The sequence below is a fragment of the Apostichopus japonicus genome, chromosome 5 (genome assembly GCF_037975245.1).
Source record: "Apostichopus japonicus isolate 1M-3 chromosome 5, ASM3797524v1, whole genome shotgun sequence".
Classification (NCBI taxonomy): domain Eukaryota; kingdom Metazoa; phylum Echinodermata; class Holothuroidea; order Aspidochirotida; family Stichopodidae; genus Apostichopus; species Apostichopus japonicus.
Genome location: NC_092565.1, coordinates 19,971,524 through 19,992,174, shown reverse-complemented (window position 1 = coordinate 19,992,174; position 20,651 = coordinate 19,971,524). Strand labels below are relative to the sequence as shown.

The window sequence follows — 20,651 nt, the reverse complement described above, 5'->3', positions numbered from 1 at the left end:
TAAAATACTAATTTTAACGTAAAGTGGAATAGTTGATTGATTTGGTGCAAAATGTTCACTAAATGAAAGTTGATATATAGGGGAATTTTTAAATTTTTTTTAGCTTAAGTGATAAATTCCTGATGATATATGAAATACGATGTTCGTTAAGTGAATAACTGTGTGCCTTTATTTACATTGTGGCAATTTTGCAACAAAAATGCAACACACATAAACAAAAATGAGGTATTTCGCTACTTTTGCCATCTCCTTGACAGAAGCATGCATGATTAGATGAGGAAGGTGGAGTAGATTCTCCACCCCACATTGCCTTTCAACACCCTCTGAGGCCCTAAGGCATCACATGCTCGTCCGCCCCCCCCCCTCCCCCACGCCCTTTGATTAAGTTTTACAGACAGAAACCGAAATGTTGTTATATCTTTCCTGGACGTATTCACCGATGACCCTTGACCTGGGCCTCCTTAACTTTCGAGGCTCCTAGTCTATTATCCATGGCATCTCCTAATTGGACCGATACTCTCCCTCCCTCCCTCCCTCCCACCCACCACCTCCCGTCCCCTTCCTCAGTAATTTGTTGATCGCACATGGCCTGAAATAACATGTAAGATCTGTTAAGCCCGTTCAATCGATCAAATTCGATGAGATCACGAAACCCGACGTTCAAGGTTAGCATCCAACTTTCGCTGAAGGTCTCATCGAAACACAGCTGTCATTGCAGATCTATTGATGGTCGATATCTTACTAATACTATTGTCCGTAAATGTCATTGGCGGGGTCGTAGATGTTGGGATTATAGAACGGACACACGAACAAATTTTACGTAAGTGAGGAAGACATTAAAGGAGCAAAGATTAATTAAAAACATGTCGTTTCATGGGATATTTCGTAGACGGGTATACGTCCCCGTTATAACCACCCGTCACCTATATATATATATATATATATATATATATAGATAGGTAGATAATTAGATATATATATATAGTAATATAGATATATAGAGATATAGATATATATATCATTATATATATCTATCATATATATATATATATATATATATATATATATATATATATATATATATATATATATATATATACTGTACGTCCTTCACCCCAAATATACACACAACAGAAGCTCTCGTCTTTTAAGTTGAAATAGGACTGCTTCATATAATTAACCAGACTGATTAATTGATTTGATCGATCACACAGTTTGTCATCCGTTACTATATAAATTTCCGGATATAATATATAAATAATATATAAATCTCTTAACACTAAGCCCTGATTTAACGGAAAGTCGAATATGTTTACGGCACAGTGGCTTCTTCGCGAGTTCCTGTGATGGCTTCTTGGCGAGTTCCTGCTTGCAGGAGGATCTAAACTACATACATACATACATACACGCATACATACATACAGTGCTCTCGGGTTCAATACACTGCTGGTGCTTTTATCTGGTTTGTGATACTTATACAACACGGAATTTTCCAATTGTTCCACGTGGTATATTGACGTATATTGAGGGAGAGTAGCCGTAAGATTTTTTTTACACTCACTAAAAGACTGATTCCCTCCCCCTCCCCTCCCCCTCCCACCCCCTCCTTTCGTCATGAAAAGAAGCCGAAGGAATTAAGGAAAGTGAGTAAAAGAGATGGGTGATTATTAAAATCCATAAAAAAAAAATCATATTCGTTCAAAACTGTCAATGGTTCATCGTATTGTCTATGAACTTAATGAATTCAGGACATTTTTGTCAAAGATTTGCTTACCTATGGTTGTTATCGTTGTCATACAGAATAACATGGAGCTGGCGAAGGTAAAAGATCGGTCGACGATATGTGTTTCCATTCGACCTGCTTTCCACTCTGGCATCATCAAAGTCTTCTCAAAGTTGTCGAGTTCTTCTAACATCATTTCCCGCATATATTTAACTGTTATGACAATAAAGGGAGAATTGTTCAAGGTAAATCTATCAGTGTTACTCCCACAATAGGTTTGCTATTTAGTATTCATGTCTTGACTAGCAGTGGTTTGCAGAAAAATGCAAGAGCACTTTTGTGGAAGTTCTGACTTTCATATTTATCCAATATTGAGGAATGTTTAAGTATAATATTAGATGATTTCATTTCATAGTGATGAAAAATTGTGTGAGGAGGAAAGGGGGTAGGGTGGGTGAAAGGGATGGATTAGGATGGGGAGGGAGAGGAGGGGAGAAGGGGGGGGGTCGAATAGGTGAGGGGACTCTAACAGGTGATATTAAGTATTGGCCATGAGTGACTATTGTTTGATATTCTAGCATAATCCTATTTTTGGGGCAATAGGTGATTATTCTTGGGTAACTATAGTATAACTCCAACGTATTGATTCGTACACTGCAGTATAATGGCTGCTGAGAGGAGAGTGGTTGGTACGTACGCACTCCCCTCCTCATACTCAAAATAACACATTTTTTGGGCAGGAAACGGCCCTTCCGTGCCGAATATAAATTTGTATAAATTTCTCAAAATGTTGTGAGATTGGGTTTACACATGATAATAAAACTACTTCGCATGCAACAGTTTATACACTTGGGGGATCAGTTTTGGGAGTTCTTTATTATATATATTTTTTTATGATTATCATCACAACCAACGATTAAGTTCATTGCTCTCTGATTGAAGTATACACAATGGAACATGAAACAATAGAATTTGTCAATTAGGCACGAGGGAAATATACACAGAATCTATAAACCTATATATACGGTTGAAAGTTCTTTTAGTACATATAGATATCTCTAAACGAACCGACAACCGAGTTAACGGCTGATCTCAAATATTTACTTTATAAATAAGAAAGAACATGGCAACGTAAACAACAGTCTGGGAATATAATGTTTGATCTGCATGCGAACGAGACAAGTAGAAATCATAAAGCTAAACCCTCCTTTCAAACATGCATGGGCTTTATTACTACATACATACGAGAGAGCTGCGATAAATTATTCAGTGTACCCGTGTATATACTATGTTTAATTTCTTACATTTAACAGACGAAAGATTACAAGACAGAACGATAAGCTATAGATAGTTGAACGGTCGTTTCTCACACATGAGTCATATAATATTGCTTTATGTTGTGCGTGTATATGTGTACGTGTGATTTCCATATGACTCCGTAGTCTCCACGTGATAGAAGCCAGACAGTTCCATACCAATTAAATTAACCTATTCAATGGATCAAAATTTGATGGAGACGTTGTAAATCATACCCTCAATAATTAGTTGAAAATGCAATTATTCCCCAAGAGGCTCTGTAATTATCTCCTTTTAGTTTATTTCACTGTTCTATATAGCTGTCGGAGTTCTATTTCCCGTATCATAAACGGGTATCTGCTGTCACAAAGAAGACAAAACGTGAGGGAAAATAACACTCACTTCACAAAGACGATAATGTATATATATATTTATATATATATATATATATATATATATATATATATATATATATATGACACTCAGTACAATGTCAGTGTGCCTTGTAAATGCAAGCAATCTTAAAGGAAATAATGAAGCGAACAATTTAATCATGAATGGTTCAAAAATATTAAGGACTGTTAGTGATATTATCATTACAGCGAACTAACGTGTGATTTATTCATTATACTTTTATCATCACTTAGGGATTGCATAATTACTGGCTTAGTCTGCTGTATCACTTATTAGTAATTGTATCATTACTTAGACGGATGTATCATCAATTTAGCCAGCTGTATCATCATTCAGTATACGCTTATCATTATTTAGTCATCGATATCATTAATTGATATGCTTGTATCATTGCTTATGGTTGTATGTATTATTATTTAGGGATTGCGTCATTACTGCAGTCAGGAGAACTATGCATAACTTAGTCCGTTTGTATCATCACTTATGGGTTTGCATCATTATTTCCGTTTGCTGAATCATTACTCAGTCTGCTTGTATCATCACTTAGTATATGTTGTCATCATTGTATAGTATGATTTGTAGTACACTTAGGGATTGTATCATTACTGACTTAGTCTCATGTATCGTTACTTTACACGGTCTTGTATGATTACTTCGGATTTTACCAAGACGAGTGAACATAGTACCAGTATGCGAGTACACAATCACTTCTATCTCCACCTCCATCTTTCTGTCTCGCTATCTATCATCTATCTCTATCTGTCTATCAACTTATCCCCTTGTTCGAAGGATGCAAAATTGGCTGCGTATAAAGGTCTCCTCCTGCCAGTATTGGAATATGCCAGTTCTGTCTGGGAACCCCACCAAGCTTTCTTGCAGCACAACCTCGAAAACATTCAGAGGCGTGCAGCCCGTTTCATCGCTTCAGATTATTCAAGAGAGCCTGGCTCTGTTTTATCTCTTTTACGGGACCTAAACCTGGTGCCCTTGGCAGAGAGGCGCAGGCAAAGTAGAATCATCTTATTTGCTAAGGGCATCCATGGTCAGGCTCAGATTCCTATTGACTGCCTAAGGAAGCCTCTGCGTAGGAGTCGGAACATGCACGATATGCATTTCTGCCAATTGTATGCCAGTACCAATTGCTATAAGTATAGTTTTCTTCCAAATACAATTAAGGATTGGAATAGTCTGCCTTCAGACCTCATTAGTAGTTCCAGTGGTTCTGTGAATCCTGTCACTCATATCAGTACTCGTGTCAGATTTAACTAATTACTCTCTTGACGTGTGTGTGGTGAGATATTGTCCCTTTTTGCGGATGTGTCACCGTAACGAAGACGAAGAGATCTGTCTATCCGTCTATCCGTCTATCTGTCTATCTGTCTGTCTATCTATCTGTCTGTCTGTCTATCTGTCTATCTATCTATCTACCTATCTATATATCTATCTTTATCTGTCTACGCCACCCCAACTTTCTCTATGTGTCTCTATCTCTCTGTTTATATAATCTGCTAAGTGCTTAGCTTTCTTTATAATCATTACATCCGTTCTAGTTTATAATCGAAATTTGAGAAGTATTACGCTGTCTGCCAAGAAAAGTAGAGCAACATATACAAGGTAGGTCACAACATTAACAGATTTAAGATGCTCAGAGTTATTAATATAAAAAAATAAAACACACTATTGTTTGAATACTCAAAAGAAAGCAATATTGATACAAAATTGATGCTGTTCTCAAAGTTAATTGAATCGGATTTGTTGGAAAATGTAATACTGGCTATGGCTAAGATAAGAAAGCATAAAATAAAATGAATAGGATTAGATGGATGGATAAAGACTACATAAGAAACTATTCAAGAAAGGGAGTAGTTCTAAGAATAGCAAACTTGTAACTGAATTATGCTGAAACTCATTAACTAAACTACTTTCAGCTTCCTTGAAAAGTCGAAGTTCATTTTGAACTAAAGATAAAAAATAACCCATTCATACCGTGAAATAATCAATTTATTTATACTAAAGAAAATTAAAAGAAAAAATCTAGGCCGTATAAAAGTCAACGAAATGGTAAGGATGATAAAACTATTGCGGTTTTACAGAACTATTGGTTATCATTATCGATTCAATGGAGATTCTTAATTTTAAATTTTTTTATTACAATTTCAATATTCAAGCACAGAAAACAAGGAAACTGATTACAAAAAATTTGTAAAAGAAATTTGAGCACAGGCCTTGAAATCCCTTCATCATTGTTTCGAATAGAACAATATTTTTTTCTTTAGTTTCAAAAATTCTTTTCATAAATTTCCAATCAAATATTCTGTCCACAATATACTTTATCTTCAGAAGAGTGATGTTAGTATTCTCCTTAGAAGAGTGAATTTTAGAAAATTTAGCTTTGATAGTATGGAAATATGCACACAAGATTTAAAGCTATAAAAATGAAAAGATGTCACTCTTAGATAAGAGTGACTTTAACTACTCTAACGAATGACCATCTTGGAGACTCTCAAAGAGAGATGAAATTCTCATTCTTTGGAATTTGGATTGTGTAATGATTTCAATTTTCATATATTTTTTTAATACTTTTTTCATGTGTGCATTAGAAATAAAGTGGAAAAGGTTGCAATGGGATCCGGGAGAAGAACGATGATACTTTAATTACAAAATTAATCAAAGAAGAAAAGCAAAAAGCTTATTCTACATGAAGTTGTATCATCTTTCCTAAATGAAAGGAATATAGAGAAAAAAATAATAAAGACATCTAGTCGAACATAAAATTGTTAAGGGTACCTCCAACTCTGCATCCTCTGGTCCGGTCATCTTTCAATGAAAATAATAAAATCAAATGAAATGAAATCATAACCACAAAGCTCGAAGGCTTTTGCTTCCTTGTCATAATATTTTCACTCAACTACCTGATGATACAGTTAAAAGTTAAATTTGTCCAAGAATGAAATGAGAACCATTTAGATCAGAGATTACGAAATCCCTAAACCATTACATATCCAATACTCACCTGTGGGCACTGATAAGGATTTTACGATATGAATTGAATGCGAAAATGTTTCTATAACCAGATCTTCCTACTGTCTGCTGCATACAGTCACATACTAGATACTGTACGAAAAATGGTCATGTTCTTTATATAATTGAGCTTACACATCAGCTTTGCCACCAACCCCTTTAGAAATTGTTATTCAAGAATGAAAGCTATTGCATTGTTTTTTGTATTTTGTTTTCATCATGAAAAGTATTTTGACAACTTAACGACAAAACCAAAATCATCAGGTATATGTTACATGGACAAGGCCAATGTTGAGAACATTTGATAAAGCAAGTTAACTTCTTGATACTCAGGGTTTGACAACTGGAAAAGGTCAAGTGTGTTTGCTGTAAAGTCAGACAACTCCAGAATCTTCTGACCGATTCAGTGCACTTTTTTTTTCAGATTATTTCCAACCTAGACTGTATTGAACATACACAAACCTAGCTTAGCAGAAAGTTGACCCGACTATGTGCGCCAAGAGATAATAACAACAACCTAGTCATAGTTCGACACCATCATACCAAGTATGAGGTTCATTGCAAGCTTTACTTTCGGAGTTACCAAGTTTACAATGTTTTCAACATTTGACCTTTATTTACCTTTGACCTCTTCCTAAAGCATTACAGGTTTTGTACTCGCTAAGGTAGATGTACAATCGGAGTATGAGATTCATTGCAGTTTCACATTTTGGAGTTATGTTTACAAGGATTTCAGACTTTGACATATATTGATCTTAAAAGAACTTTCACCTTTCCCTATAACGAAAGCAGCCGAGAAGTTACTGAGGGGCACATACATACCATTGAAACTTAAAACCAGAATTGTTGAGTAAGCTTGTTTACAAGGTTTCAGAACAGTCACACGAAGGACAAGTCTGGCAGTATTAAGGACAGACTGCACGTTAACTGATGCTCATATACTAGAATTTCCTATATACTTTTGGCGGGATAAATGCAACATACCGTCTGCCGGGTATAGTTCTCGTTTGAATCACTAACTGAGCAGTTCAACGTCCCCTTTGGAAGCTACTTTATGAGCAGCGTTACGATTTGTTATTTTCGAACAAATTCCTCCATAAAATATGTAGATGCCCTGTGATTTAGCAAGAATTTGTTTTGGAGGAGTCATCAGAATATAAAACAAAGACTTAACAGCAACAACAAGGGCCGGATTGACATTTTTACTTTGTACTATATTTAACTACTGTATTTATTAAAACGTAACTTGAAACCAATTAAAGATTCTGTTTTCCTATTCAATTTTGTATCGTCCATACGAAGCTGGCTTAATGATCTGTGCAGCATGCTAAACTAGTTGGTACAGCCGCTTTTATTGATGAAACTCAAATGTTGGGAAGGAAATGTTTCTCATAGAGGTGATACCGAATTGCAACGAATATTGTCAGCAGCTAATGTAAATGATCCGTAATCAATGTTACAACATCAGAATTAACCCGTTTGCCCGAATTAAATGCATCCCGTTAAAAACTTCTCTGAAATGACTCTCTCCTGCTATCATAGAAATTGTCCTAAATATCTAATGACAGCAAAGAACGTGAACCATCTCATCCAGGCGTTGCTAAGGCATCTATAGAAAGATAAATGGAGCATCTTGCCACCACTGTCGGTGGTATTCAGTCATACTTCAGTTTATGAATATTTACTCGCATTAAAATTTGTTTCTTTTCCCCGTTAACCAATAGCTTTTTTGGGGGAAATGAAGAAATTCAAAAGGACACAGAATTCCAAAGTCGACTAGCTTCATTGATTGCTATGGTGATGTACATCAGAAATTAATAAAGTAAACAATTAAACCGACACGTGAAGGAAATACGTGAAATTAAAGTCGGAAATTGGCTGCATCTAAAGTGCCCTTCGGATTCTAAAGTAACGAGGATATTTTAGGGGTATATCAACATTTGACTTGCTAACACCATTAATAAAGACTTATATCTTTGCGAATAAAAAACTTATTGCTGACACTTCTCTGGTTCGGTCACTTATGTGTTTAACAGTCGGGCGGGGTGGGGGCGGGTTGGGGGCAGCAACACTGGCGGATGTTGTTGTCATCATGTTGACAATTTGTACAGTGTTAACATGCTGACAACGGATTCGCAATTCAACGGCAAGTCTGATAATCTAATCATCTTTAATTGATGCAGTCATGTTGACAAATTGCCTAATTGGAAGGTCGCATCACATAAATAAAATATGGTTTCAGTAAGTTGACAAGATTTGCTGACCTTTGTTCGGCAAGTTTACATACTCCTTATTTTGTAGGAAGGCGGCGTTGATGATGATGTACCTTTGTCAAGCTACGTTGTTAATTTTTGGACTATATTTTTTATTATAAGACTAGTGGTGTGGGATGGAAAAACTTCACCGAATGATAAAAAAGGGAAGTTTCTTTCTTTCATATGTTAAATTGGTATTTGAAGACTGATGATGACGATGTGGGACAATGATGAAGACATTAATTGGTGATGATGCAATTGTGATGAGATAGTGAATACAGTGATGACGGCGACGACAAATTGCTGCCGACGGGTTTGGATGTTGACGATACAGTTAAAACGATGATGACGGACGATGACAACGAAAATGATGGTGTCAATGACGATACAGAAAGACGTCGATGACGATGACGACAATGGTAAATGACGACGGCTGACGACGATTACGATGACGATGATGGTGACGGTGACGACGATGACCGTGCTTGAGATAAATAACATCAGAGAGTCATAGGAGGAGATATAGACAGAGAGACAGAGAGAGAGAGATAATCACTTACCAGTCTTGTTGCCGTTCGTCATATTTTCCATTTTATCAAGAATGGCCGATTTACAGTGATTCCTGGCTCTCAAGAACTCTTTCGCCTGAATTTGATGTTCCAGACGGCAAAATACACAGGCTCCTAACACTAGGTAGCCCAGGTACACAGTGATCAGAACTATGTGCGGGAATGCTCGTCTTACTACGCGGGAAATAGACTGTAGTCTGCTCGGTTTCGTCGTCGCCATTCTTTCTGCAAGAACGAAAAAACAAAATTAATGTATAACAATATATCGTCGAACTGCTTAGGTCTTGTAAATATATCATGAATCCCTCCGTCCTCCCCCCCCCCCCCTCCAGTATGCTCAGTTTTTCTGTTATTATATTAACAGTTTGCAACAAGTTCATTTCCTAACCCTGAGCAACCTTACCTTCGGAAAGTGAATTGAAAGATATGAAGATTATATTGAACAACAGATGTCATAATTAAAAGGAGGAAGTGATACAATTGTTATCAACCGCAGTATCGCCTTGCTTGATACAACGTTGGCATGGTAACCAGGTTGGTGTACGAAAAAAGGCGATGTGTCCTATCACAGTAGTTATATTTGTCTCGATTCTCACTGAGAGAAAATATTATCGATAAATCAATATTCAGCATTATAAAAGAGAAGCTAGAACGGAATATGAAAGTTATTCATTCAATACTAATTTCTTGTATGCTTTTTTTTATATTTCAATAGCTTAACACGTTTAATGCAGTAGGCCTACAGTAACTGTGAAAACATTCAACTGCCAACAACGTTGTTGAAAGTAACTTGTGAGGGAAACGAAAGTTGGTGCCGACCGAACTTGTAGTGAAACATAAATAAATGTCGTTCAAGCTATTTGGATTGTTTTAACAGAATCACTCTTGTATAGAACAAATAAACTGAGATATCGAAAGAAACAATACGAGTCGGGGAAGTCGAGAAATAAAAACAAAAGAATGTTTTATGTTTGGTGAATCATCCTCTGCTGTCTCAATGCAAAGGGGGAATATGTATATCATTTTATGCTTTAAGAAAATATCGAAACCAAGCGATGTGTTTGGTTTCGATGAAATCGTAACCTTTGTAGGTATGCAGGCAGATAAGCGTGTGTATGTGTGTATGTACGTATGTGTATATGTGTGTGTGTGTGTCCCTCCTTGCTGGTAAACATGATATTTCAAAAAGGGAAGCTTTGACCAAGCTCATATTTGGTGTGTAGGAGTACCACATTGAGTAGAAGAAGCCAATTGTTTTCTGGGGACGGCAAAGGTCATTTGGGGTCACCAGGGGTGAAATTGTGAAAACTTTGTAAACAAGATATCTCAATAAGGGGAGCTTGGACCATTACCATATTTGGTATGTAGTTGTGAAACGTTAAGTACAAGAAGCCTATTGTTTTTGAAGAGGTCAAAGGTCACTTGGGGTCACAATGGCCAAACTGTGGAAACCCAGTAAACACGATACCTCAAGAGGGGCAGCTTGGAACAATCTCATAACTAGTTTATAGTTGTGACACGTTATGTTCAAGAAGCCTATTGCTTTTTGTGGAGGTGAAAGGTCATTTGGGGGTCAATAGTGGTCAAATTGTGTGCAATTCTTTGTACATACAGCCTTGCTATTGGAACGAACGATATCACTGAATCATCGGTATTATATATTTGCTTCCATTGTTGAAGTTTTCCATTTTTTTTTCGCAATTGTTGAGATTCAGTGCCAAATTAAACTTCAGCTTGGATATATAGTTACGTTGGGGGAAATGGCTAGGCGCCGTTCAAGTACGAAAATTAATTGTCGCCAAGTTAGATTTTTATCAATGACCGACCCCATTGCGAAATAAATGTGTAAAATTGTTCGCTATATGCATTTACATAATGTACGGAGATTGTTCACAACCTTCATGGGTCTTTTACAAACATACAGCGAAAGTATCATTTAAAATCTAAGATAAATATTTATTAGAGGGAACGGTTTGAGCTTACGAAGTACGTAATGTGTTTTAAAGGCATTCATAAATATGTTGTGTGCATAAATTAATTTCTCAACCAATTAAGAAAATCACGACGGCTTGGTTAAGCGCAGACAAACCCTGCATAGTAGAGTATATGCAGGTTAGACTACTAACAATAAGCATTGTTAAAATTGTGTCGTGTAAGAATAACAATACACTTAAAGTGACCAAACATCTAAATTATTTCTTAAAGCATTTCCTACATGCCATCAGTCATAATTCGCAAAATATACAACAATTTAAGGAGTTTTGAGACAAGTTTGTTGTTACTAGTTGCTGCTAGAATTTTGTGTAAAGATTTTCACTCAACACCAGTTGCGAGTTGAAGATAGATGCTATTTCAACCTTAGATTTTCATTGCGTAGAAGATCGCTTTGATTTAGATAGTGTAATGGAGTAATCGCGATATTTTCGCGCACCAGTCTGCAGCTAAAAGACAAGATAAATAATTGGGAAAATGTATACGAATCGCACTAATCGAGTAGCGGTTCAAAGTAACAGTGGGGTACTGTATAGGCTTAGGAATCGCTCACACCTAGCTACTGTATAGTAAATGCCTAGTAATAGCGGAGCCGGCCTAACGTAACAGAAGCCAAGCTATCTTGGTAGGTATTTTTGCAAATGTATTATTTTAATTGTTTGAGACACTAAAATAGGCCTAGCTGCTTATTTATGGTTCTGCGACATGTTTTACTTTGTTTACTTACTTTTGGTGAAATAAGTTTAAATTTGATACTGCACAGAAACATTATTTTCCAATGTGCAATTACATAGCACCATGTATCTAAGTACGTAACCTTTGTTCCGTTGCTTGCAAGTGACGTTTTGTTCGTGTCGCTACAAAATGCAGACAGTTTTGAAACGTGATACCTTGTTATCTTTACCTGGACCTAAGATGTCCATCGCTACTTTGTACACTGTGTTGTGGGAATTGACCGTAGCTGCATGTATTGACTGTACACTACTGTCTAATTACCGACGGTAGCAAGCTGTGTGTGTATTTTCTGGAATCGATGGTGGTGTCTAACACTTCTGTTACACCTCATCCGAAGCTAGGTCAGATTACCGGCATACTACGTTTCTTTGCGCGCGAGTCTTCACTCCCTTTAAATAGTAATCTTACATGGAAATTGTTTCCATGTCATTGCGACTGGGTCATGGCAGTGATTTGGCGATGTATAATTTCGTGAAACACCACCACACAGTGAAGAGGGATAGCATGGAAGTAATCGCTATCATGCTAAGCCGGCTTTAGCACAGCGTCGATTTTAAGTACAACCGAGTTCACGTGATAGTAACGATGTTATATCCGGTGCAGCTGTTTTGGTTCCCGTATTTTTTTTTCCTAGGAGGGTTAGGGGTAATTATCATTTATAGGCGTATCCAAACCCTCGCGCATGCGTGTTACTCATAGACACGCGTTACCCATCGATCGTTGTAATACACGTGTGGGGTGTACGTGGGCACTATGTACGCTGTACAAAGCAATAGATCTCTGCTGTACAGTTTTACACGTAATGCACTTTGCTTTTTGGCCAAGGATTACCAAGTGAGAATTGAAGAAAATAAGTGATGGGACGCGGGCTAAAGAAATACAAATTAAAGCGCGATCAAATCGTCACTTCAATTATTAATTTTCTGGAGGTGTTATTTTATGTAGGGGACTTATAGTCTGCCTATCGGCTTGTGATTTAATATCATGCAAACTTAAATCAGGTAAAGGCTTAAATATAGTCCATGGGCATTACAAAACATCATAGTGGTCCCATTTTATGCACTTTGTAACTTCATTGTAACTTCTATTAAGAAGACAAAAAATCTTTATTTCAAGCTTCAAGTAAGACATACATCTTATTTTCATGAAATTGTCAAGGATAGATAGTCCCACTTTTAACCCTATGTACAAATCCTGTGGATCTTGTCTAAAAATGTAAAGTTTTTCCTACTAAATGTGTTAACATTTTCCACACTGAAATCATGATTTTAAAATGTGAGCCACTATTTTCCACCATCAATACGTGACGTTACACAAAAACCCTGTAAACAAAATGTGAAAAACAAAATGACAATTAAATAATAAACCTAATGTAGGGCAAATAAAACCTCTAATCTAGGGCAAGATTCCAGCTGAAGATTGGCGCAAGGATTGTCAGTCGAACAGGTCTCCGTCGCTGCATGAACGCATATACGTATACATGTGCAAAACGTGAATCGCGTCGCACACACTGTATGAAATACTACTAGCCATAAACTTTTTACGAGTAACACGCCTGCGCGAGGGCCTGGATACGCCTATATATGTTAATTGCCCCTAACCCTCCTAGGAAAAAAATTACGCTTCCCGGCAACATTTATCTTACGCCAGGACCGAGATCACGTGATAATAACGATGTTATGTCTGGTGCAGCTGATATTATTCCCAGCCTCATTTGTCTTACGCCAGGACCGTTGGTCATGTGATCAAAATAATGTTATGCGTTATGTCTGGTGCATCTGATTTCATTCGTAGCCCCAATCAGTCTAACTCCGGGACCGTGACCATGTGATTATAACGATGTTATGTCTGGTGTAGCTGATTTCACTCTTAGCCCAAATTCTCCTACGATAGGAACGTGATCATGATCACGTGATCATGGATAAGACACAAGAGAATACAGAGTCACGGTCTGGACAAAACAAATTAATTAATTAAATTATACTTCAGCGAGAAATATAACACTTGACTGCAGCACATAAACTGATCAGAAGCCATCATGCATTAACTGTTTATAACGTCAACCACCCTTTGAGAAGGTTATGCATGATTTGTCAATATTTTCATATACAATAAGTGAGGCTAATTAAATTTTGTGAAGCACGTTACTATGGAAACGTATATCAATGCCGCATATAATGTTATATTGTATATAAATCTACAAATTCTAGTAAGAAATCGTCAATAGTGTTTGATGATTTATAAATATTTACTATATATGCAAAAAAAATGATAACGTCTAGCTAAATTTTCAGATTAATAAAAGAAAAACAAAACAAATATTGTCCTTGGAAAATTGACTTTGAGATACTCTTTGCCGTGCCAGACATTTCAATTATTTATAAAATTAGTAGAAATTTAACAATTAGTGTGGATGATGTGATTTTTTGTGTGTGCTTATTTGGCATCAAAATGACTCAGCGGCAAGCCACATGATTTTATTTATTTATTTGATTTTCCACAGATAATAAATATAGGATAGGATCCAGAATTTTACAAAGGAGGCGTGTGGCCACGGCCTGGTTAAAGCCGACTCCCACGTAGGGCGGTGGTGGTGGTGGCCAGAAGTATGGAAACTTCTAGACGTCCCCTGGTGTCATACTTAGGCGTATTTAGACAAGAAAATCACAGGACTATAATTATAGGTCTGAGTGCAAGGTTGTGCTAATGACTACTATTATACTGTTGTGTAATGATGAAAAGGGGAGAGGGGAAGGGTGCCTCCCCCACCCCCCCCACGCCGCCCTATGGATCAGCGCCTCTCTCGATAATAAATTAGAACAATATAGGGCATATGTTCATTAAACAATTTGCAAAGAAAATCGTCAGTGTCGACCTGCAATTATTCATCAATTCCATGCCAAAAAAAAAGGATCCTCTTTTGATAAAAACCAGACCTCATATTGTAACTATTATAGGCTCGTCGATTAATGAATTATGGACAAATAAAGGATTCATCATTTTGAATGCCACTTGCAGTGTTAACAATTCAGATAAAATCCCATTCCAGGGATTCCAATTTTGAAGACATTAACTCAACAATGACTCTTCTTATGTTATTAACGTATTGATGACAGAAGTGTTATATTTCTGATGGAACTGAAACATTTCCGTATACTTTACTGCAGCCCTACTTGAAAAGATCAATAATGTCGTTAGCACCGTGTGAAGATGGAATGAACGTTCCATCAGGAAGCATTACCAGAGGTGCGATATGTTATTTAGCAAGCCGAACGGAAAGTAACAGAAATATAAACAAAACAGTCGCAGTAGAGGTTAACTGTGAATATCCCTCACTCACTAACACACACACACACACACACTTACAAATACAAATACACATACATCCAAGGAAGTTTTGTTCTTAAATGGTAATTGTAGTTGATAAATTCGAGTCACTTGCAAGATTAATGTATGTCGTCCAGTTACAGAGTTGTTGACAATTGACAATTCATAATCATGGACGTTAAATATGAATGTAAGAGACTGACTTCGGTCAGCTTGCGGCTTTGATAAACCAATGATGGCTTCTTCACGAGTTCCTGCTTGCAGGAGGATCTAAAATACATAAGCTACATACATGCATGATAACATAGCGACTTCCGCCCAGAACGTTGTATGCAAATAAGCCTAAGACCTATAACCTTCATTTGTCAATTCTGGATGTTTGCTTTGAAAGAATAAGACTTCACGAAGATATTATTATTGATGTTCTGTAACGTTGTTATAAACTAACGCATTAAATAAGTTTCGTGCTAATGTGTGAGTGTTTCGTATTAATAAAGGAGAGGGGCGACGCTAACGAAATCAGTCAAAAATCGTAACCACGAATGTTCCATACTCATTCTCGAAGAGACGTGTCACATGATCTATAGAAAAGAAATCAAATGTATTGAGACCTAACGTCACATCTTTACAACATTCCAAATATTCCTTGTTCATTAATTACAAAAACGAACGCAAAAGGCAAATAAAACCCGAAAATAAACAGATACCAGTATTGCTTGCACACTCATGATACAGCTGCAACATACAACAGCAATTTCACAACATTTTTGAAATATACATTCGAGGCCTCGACTGCACTTCAATAAAAGATAAATAAATAAATAAAATAAAATAAATAAATAAACAAGACTAGAAAAACGCCAAATATATCCTACTGATCATCGTCGTCATCATCATCATAGTAGTATTATTATTATTAGTAATAGTATTATTATTATTATTACTACTTCTACTACTACTATTACTACTACTGCTACTACTACTACTACTAATAATAATAATAAAAATAATACTACTACTACTGCTATTGTTATTATCATATACTATCCACATAAAGTTAACAAGTAAAACTTACCGGGTTGTTCTTCTATCGAGTTTTGATTCCGTAGTTCTTCAAATCCCATCGAAAGTTTATTTTTTAATTTTTTTTAACAAGACAGCATTACTTTAGCCATCCAGTTTTACATGTGAATCCAGTAGTATCTATAACTCTTGTATGGTACACCTGATACGAATATATCAACTTCGTAGGCCATAAACGTGTTGTAGGCCCCAATCAATCTGTTTAAAATATATTACCATCATCAAGGATGCGAATCTTACGCTTTTGTTTATCACCGAAGTTGATAAGATCTTTGTTTTTCTGTTTTTGTCCTCGCTAATAATAACTGCTTCTTAAGCGAAAACCTTTCGTGATGTAATTTCGTCCTGGTGTTCTGACCTAAATATACATCTGTTTGTGTAGTAGCTGTGTGATTAATGGTGGCGCACTGTATAAATGGAATGCTAACTTTCGGCACCATCGCAAACTAGAGTAGAGCGTGTTGGTAAAATATATTTCCGCCTGAAACCATTGTCAAAAGACCCGAATAAATGGTTCCACTGTAGTTATTTTGGATACTTGGATCAGGGAGTTGTTTCTTATAACAACTCCCTGCTTGGATGTTCAAAAGGATGAGATAGATTACTGACGGTGTGAAAATCAGTGAAAGTGTCAAGAAGTAACAACATTGCAATGGTATACTTATTATATAGATATATAATACAGGGCAAAATATGGAATATGTCCGCGGTGAATTAAATTTAAGGAATTGATTTATTAAACTTCTATTAAATTAGCTAATGAAGGTATGTGACGTAATAACTTTTTAACAGAGTGTAGAAATAGGCGATTTAAGCGATTTATTGTACCAGCCCCCCTTCCCCCTAAACACCGGGGCCTTCACTAGATGGTAAGCCAATAGATCACAACTGCTATTCAAATAAGATAGCCATACAGAATATAAGTCAGGTTAGATGAAGTGAGGAAGAAGGGCTCCAGCTCTCACTCTTCCAATCGTGCCGCTGACCCCCCCCCCCCACTCCCCCACATGAAACCCTAGCCACTTCACTTGTTAATTACTAGAAACACAAATCTATTCCAAGTCGCGAATATTTTGATTGGATTCATGTAACAATATTCTTCAACATTATACAAAACGTTTGAGTTCATGTTTTAATCATGGGCCATGGTAAGTTCAGCTTTAAATTACAGTTTTTGTGGTAGAGGAATATTAACCAGTTAGGAGCAAGCAGTTTGGTAAGTGAAAAGATGGTTCTGGAATTCGAATGAATTTGAGTCCAAACGTGTTTTTTATGTGTGTGTGTGTGTGGGGGGGGGGGGTTCATGCATGGCTCCCCCACCCCCTCATGCCTTTTCTTTTTCGACTGTGACATTTAAGTCACGGTAAGGCACATGCCCATAGCAGAAGTAGGTGTTTATTATTCGTAAGTGTAAACTGGCTTCATGCTATCTATTTCTTGACCCGGAAACTCCTGTTTCCTTTACACTGCGAAACAAGGAACTTGCTTAGAGTGCTTACGTGCGACTGGTAACGTCAGTACATCACATTATATATATATATAATATATATATATATATATATATATATATATATATATATATATATATATATATATATATATATATATATATATATATATATATATATATATATTATTAAACAATGTTTCACAATTTGCAAGGTAATAGCACTATTTTACATCAAAGCACGTACCCTCCGTTGTACCCAAATTTTATCAAATGGAAGGGGTTCCACTCTTTATGGTTTCCTCCCCTCTATGACATAACATCTCAGGCGCGGATCCAGAGGGGGGGTCCGGACCCCCCTGCTTTTGGCCAAAAAAAAAAAAAAAAGAGAAAAAGAAAAAGAGAAAAAAAAAGAGAGAGGTGCTTTGCATGGCTAAATTGAAGGGGGTTCCCTGTTGTACTTAAATATCCAAGAATTTCACAATGGATAGAGGGAAACCCACTCTCCTTAGACCCTAGGATCACTGGAGGCCAAACCCCTCACCCTTCCAGAATTCTGGATCCGGCCCTGCATCAAACAGTGGTGACGGAACGGGAGGGGGATTGGGGGCTAAAGGCATTATGATTTTTGTATCATCTCAACTCATCTGATATGTATTACCATATTTCATAGATTGTTTTTTTCTCATCAATTGAGAAATTGCAGACATGAGATCCATATTTTCAGGCTAGGTACATGCAGCTTAGAATACTCGGGAAGTGCCGTTTCCGGCCATCTGGGGGGTTTGTAAAGCCAAAAATTTTCTGGTACGCTCCGCGCCAACCGATGGTGGCGCTCCGCTTAGATAGTCTTACGTTCAGGCGCGGCTGGACCAGTCAGACCCCCCCATGATCCTGCATCCGCCCCTGCATCTTAACCGTCTTAACCCTTCCTTTCCTCAGTACAAAAAATGGTGAATGTGCCCCCTTCCCCAATGCATACTTGTATATTATAACGGGATAACGCCGGGTACAATTCCTACTGTGGATCCCTCCCTCCCCCGCCCCCTCCCCCCACACACCTTATTTTCAACGAATACAACGAGGCACAGTGCTCTCTGAAGCGCGAATACGAGTGCATTCTATAGTCTTGCACTAGTAGGATATCTATACTTAGATTTACCAAATGCCCCGAGTACAAGTATGAGTACAAATGCCCCAAGTATGAGTACAAATAGTAGTACATGCAACTGTGTTAGAATGCGAGTACAATTATACACGGACTCACAACACAAATCTATTTCTTACCTGTATCAGAGTCCTTGCCCCCAAATCCGTCCCTTCGTAAATAATCCATCCACTCACGTATTTGATAGTGCGCCAATGAAAAGGGTTACATCAGTTCCAATAAAGTTGTACAGTTTTATACATGTCGGTTTACTATCATCAACGAACGCAAGTCTCTTATATGCTGGATATTTTTCGCATTACCCATATAAACACATCCATTCAGCTATACATGCAATACGGTATATTCCTAACAAAAAAACAAAAGTGAGCGCCAGCCTAGCGTTATTCCCGTTTGGTATGAATTTATTTTCCTCTTCAACAGCAAGTTTTTAACGTTTCTAATACTTCCTGTATCGTGAACTCTTATACAGGAAGAGGTTATAGACAATTTGCTTCCATATGCTACCCTTGTGTCGATCACTGACATGTGAAAAAGGTCACAGAGGATTTCAGGTTTAGTCCTAAGTTACAAGAGGATCACAAATTCTAAGAGATCCATGTGCACTAATTTGAATAAGTGCTATGAATACTCCTCTATGATGAAAGGGATTTCCTTCTATATAGGCTTAACAGAGAACCATTCTTTGTGCGTAAATAAATTCTTTTCAAACGGCCTCTTTTTGATTAGGTGCCACCACAGTATTCGTTAGCCCCGAATTCGTATTAACAAAATGCCGAAGGTCTCTCAGCATCATACTTTGACTTAAAGTTCCAATCTTTCACATTATTTTCAGACATTGAGGAGTTTTAACTTCAACAATGAAAATGTCCCAGGGAAGGAGAAGTAAACTATGAATGTGCAGCAAAATTCCTTTTTTGAAGTTGAGAATTTATTCGCGATAGTTTCACTACACGCAAGCTGTTGTAAGTTTTCGAAATTAGTCAGAAAAAAGGGTTGTAATGTAAGAGAAAACATTAATGTAAACCGTGCAGAGGGAATCATGTTTTTCTTCTTCTTTTTAATGAGGTGGGGTTGGGGAAGGGGCCAGGGGGAGAGGCTTGGAAATCGTCGTAAAGGTATTCAGTCACCAAGTACGAGCAGGGTATAGCCTACATATGGGTATAGCTTACCCATGGTTATGTATAGCCTACATATGGGTATAGCTTATACCCATGGGTATGTATAGCCTACATATGGGTATATGGGTATGTAAAGCCTATACATACACTACCAAAACAGATTGGTTAAATTTGAGTCGAATCATATACCAAACTTGACCAGACTTACTGGCCTGATTAGAACCGAGTCGGACCCGGTCAGGATTCAATATATTCTGCTTAATACAAACATACACAACTAGGTGACCTGGTCCGAAAACCAACAAATCCGTTATCTTGGTCACAACAGTTAAAGGGTAACGTATAGTGGTTCCTCGACAACCCTACTATAGTTGGGGCTGAAGTTAGGAAAATGATGCTTTTCTCTGTCCGAGATGACACAATTGTTTTGGAAGCGTATATAAGTCTTTACAATGTTAACGGGCCCATTCGGCTCCTGTGGACCCATGTAGTCGCGGTCC

At 37.2% G+C, this 20,651-nt stretch overlaps 1 protein-coding gene across 3 annotated transcripts in view; it reads right to left on the bottom strand.

The window, feature by feature from the left end:
- Positions 1-19,613, bottom strand: part of LOC139967973 (TWiK family of potassium channels protein 7-like) — a 42,248-nt gene extending 22,635 nt beyond the window's left edge. Inside the window, exons 1-4 of one of the 3 annotated variants that reach the window (XM_071972223.1) lie at positions 19,150-19,613; positions 9,270-9,503; positions 6,221-6,250; positions 1,775-1,936 (exon numbers count right to left, since the gene is read on the bottom strand). In XM_071972223.1, coding sequence (XP_071828324.1) covers positions 1,775-1,936; positions 6,221-6,250; positions 9,270-9,503; positions 19,150-19,198 — 475 coding nt within the window. In that variant the 5' untranslated portion in view covers positions 19,199-19,613. Of the gene's footprint in view, positions 1-1,774; positions 1,937-6,220; positions 6,251-9,269; positions 9,504-16,407; positions 16,803-19,149 lie in introns of those variants that run through there. The other 2 variants (XM_071972222.1, XM_071972225.1) reach the window with 2 other exon arrangements.
- Positions 19,614-20,651: the final 1,038 nt, after the last annotated feature.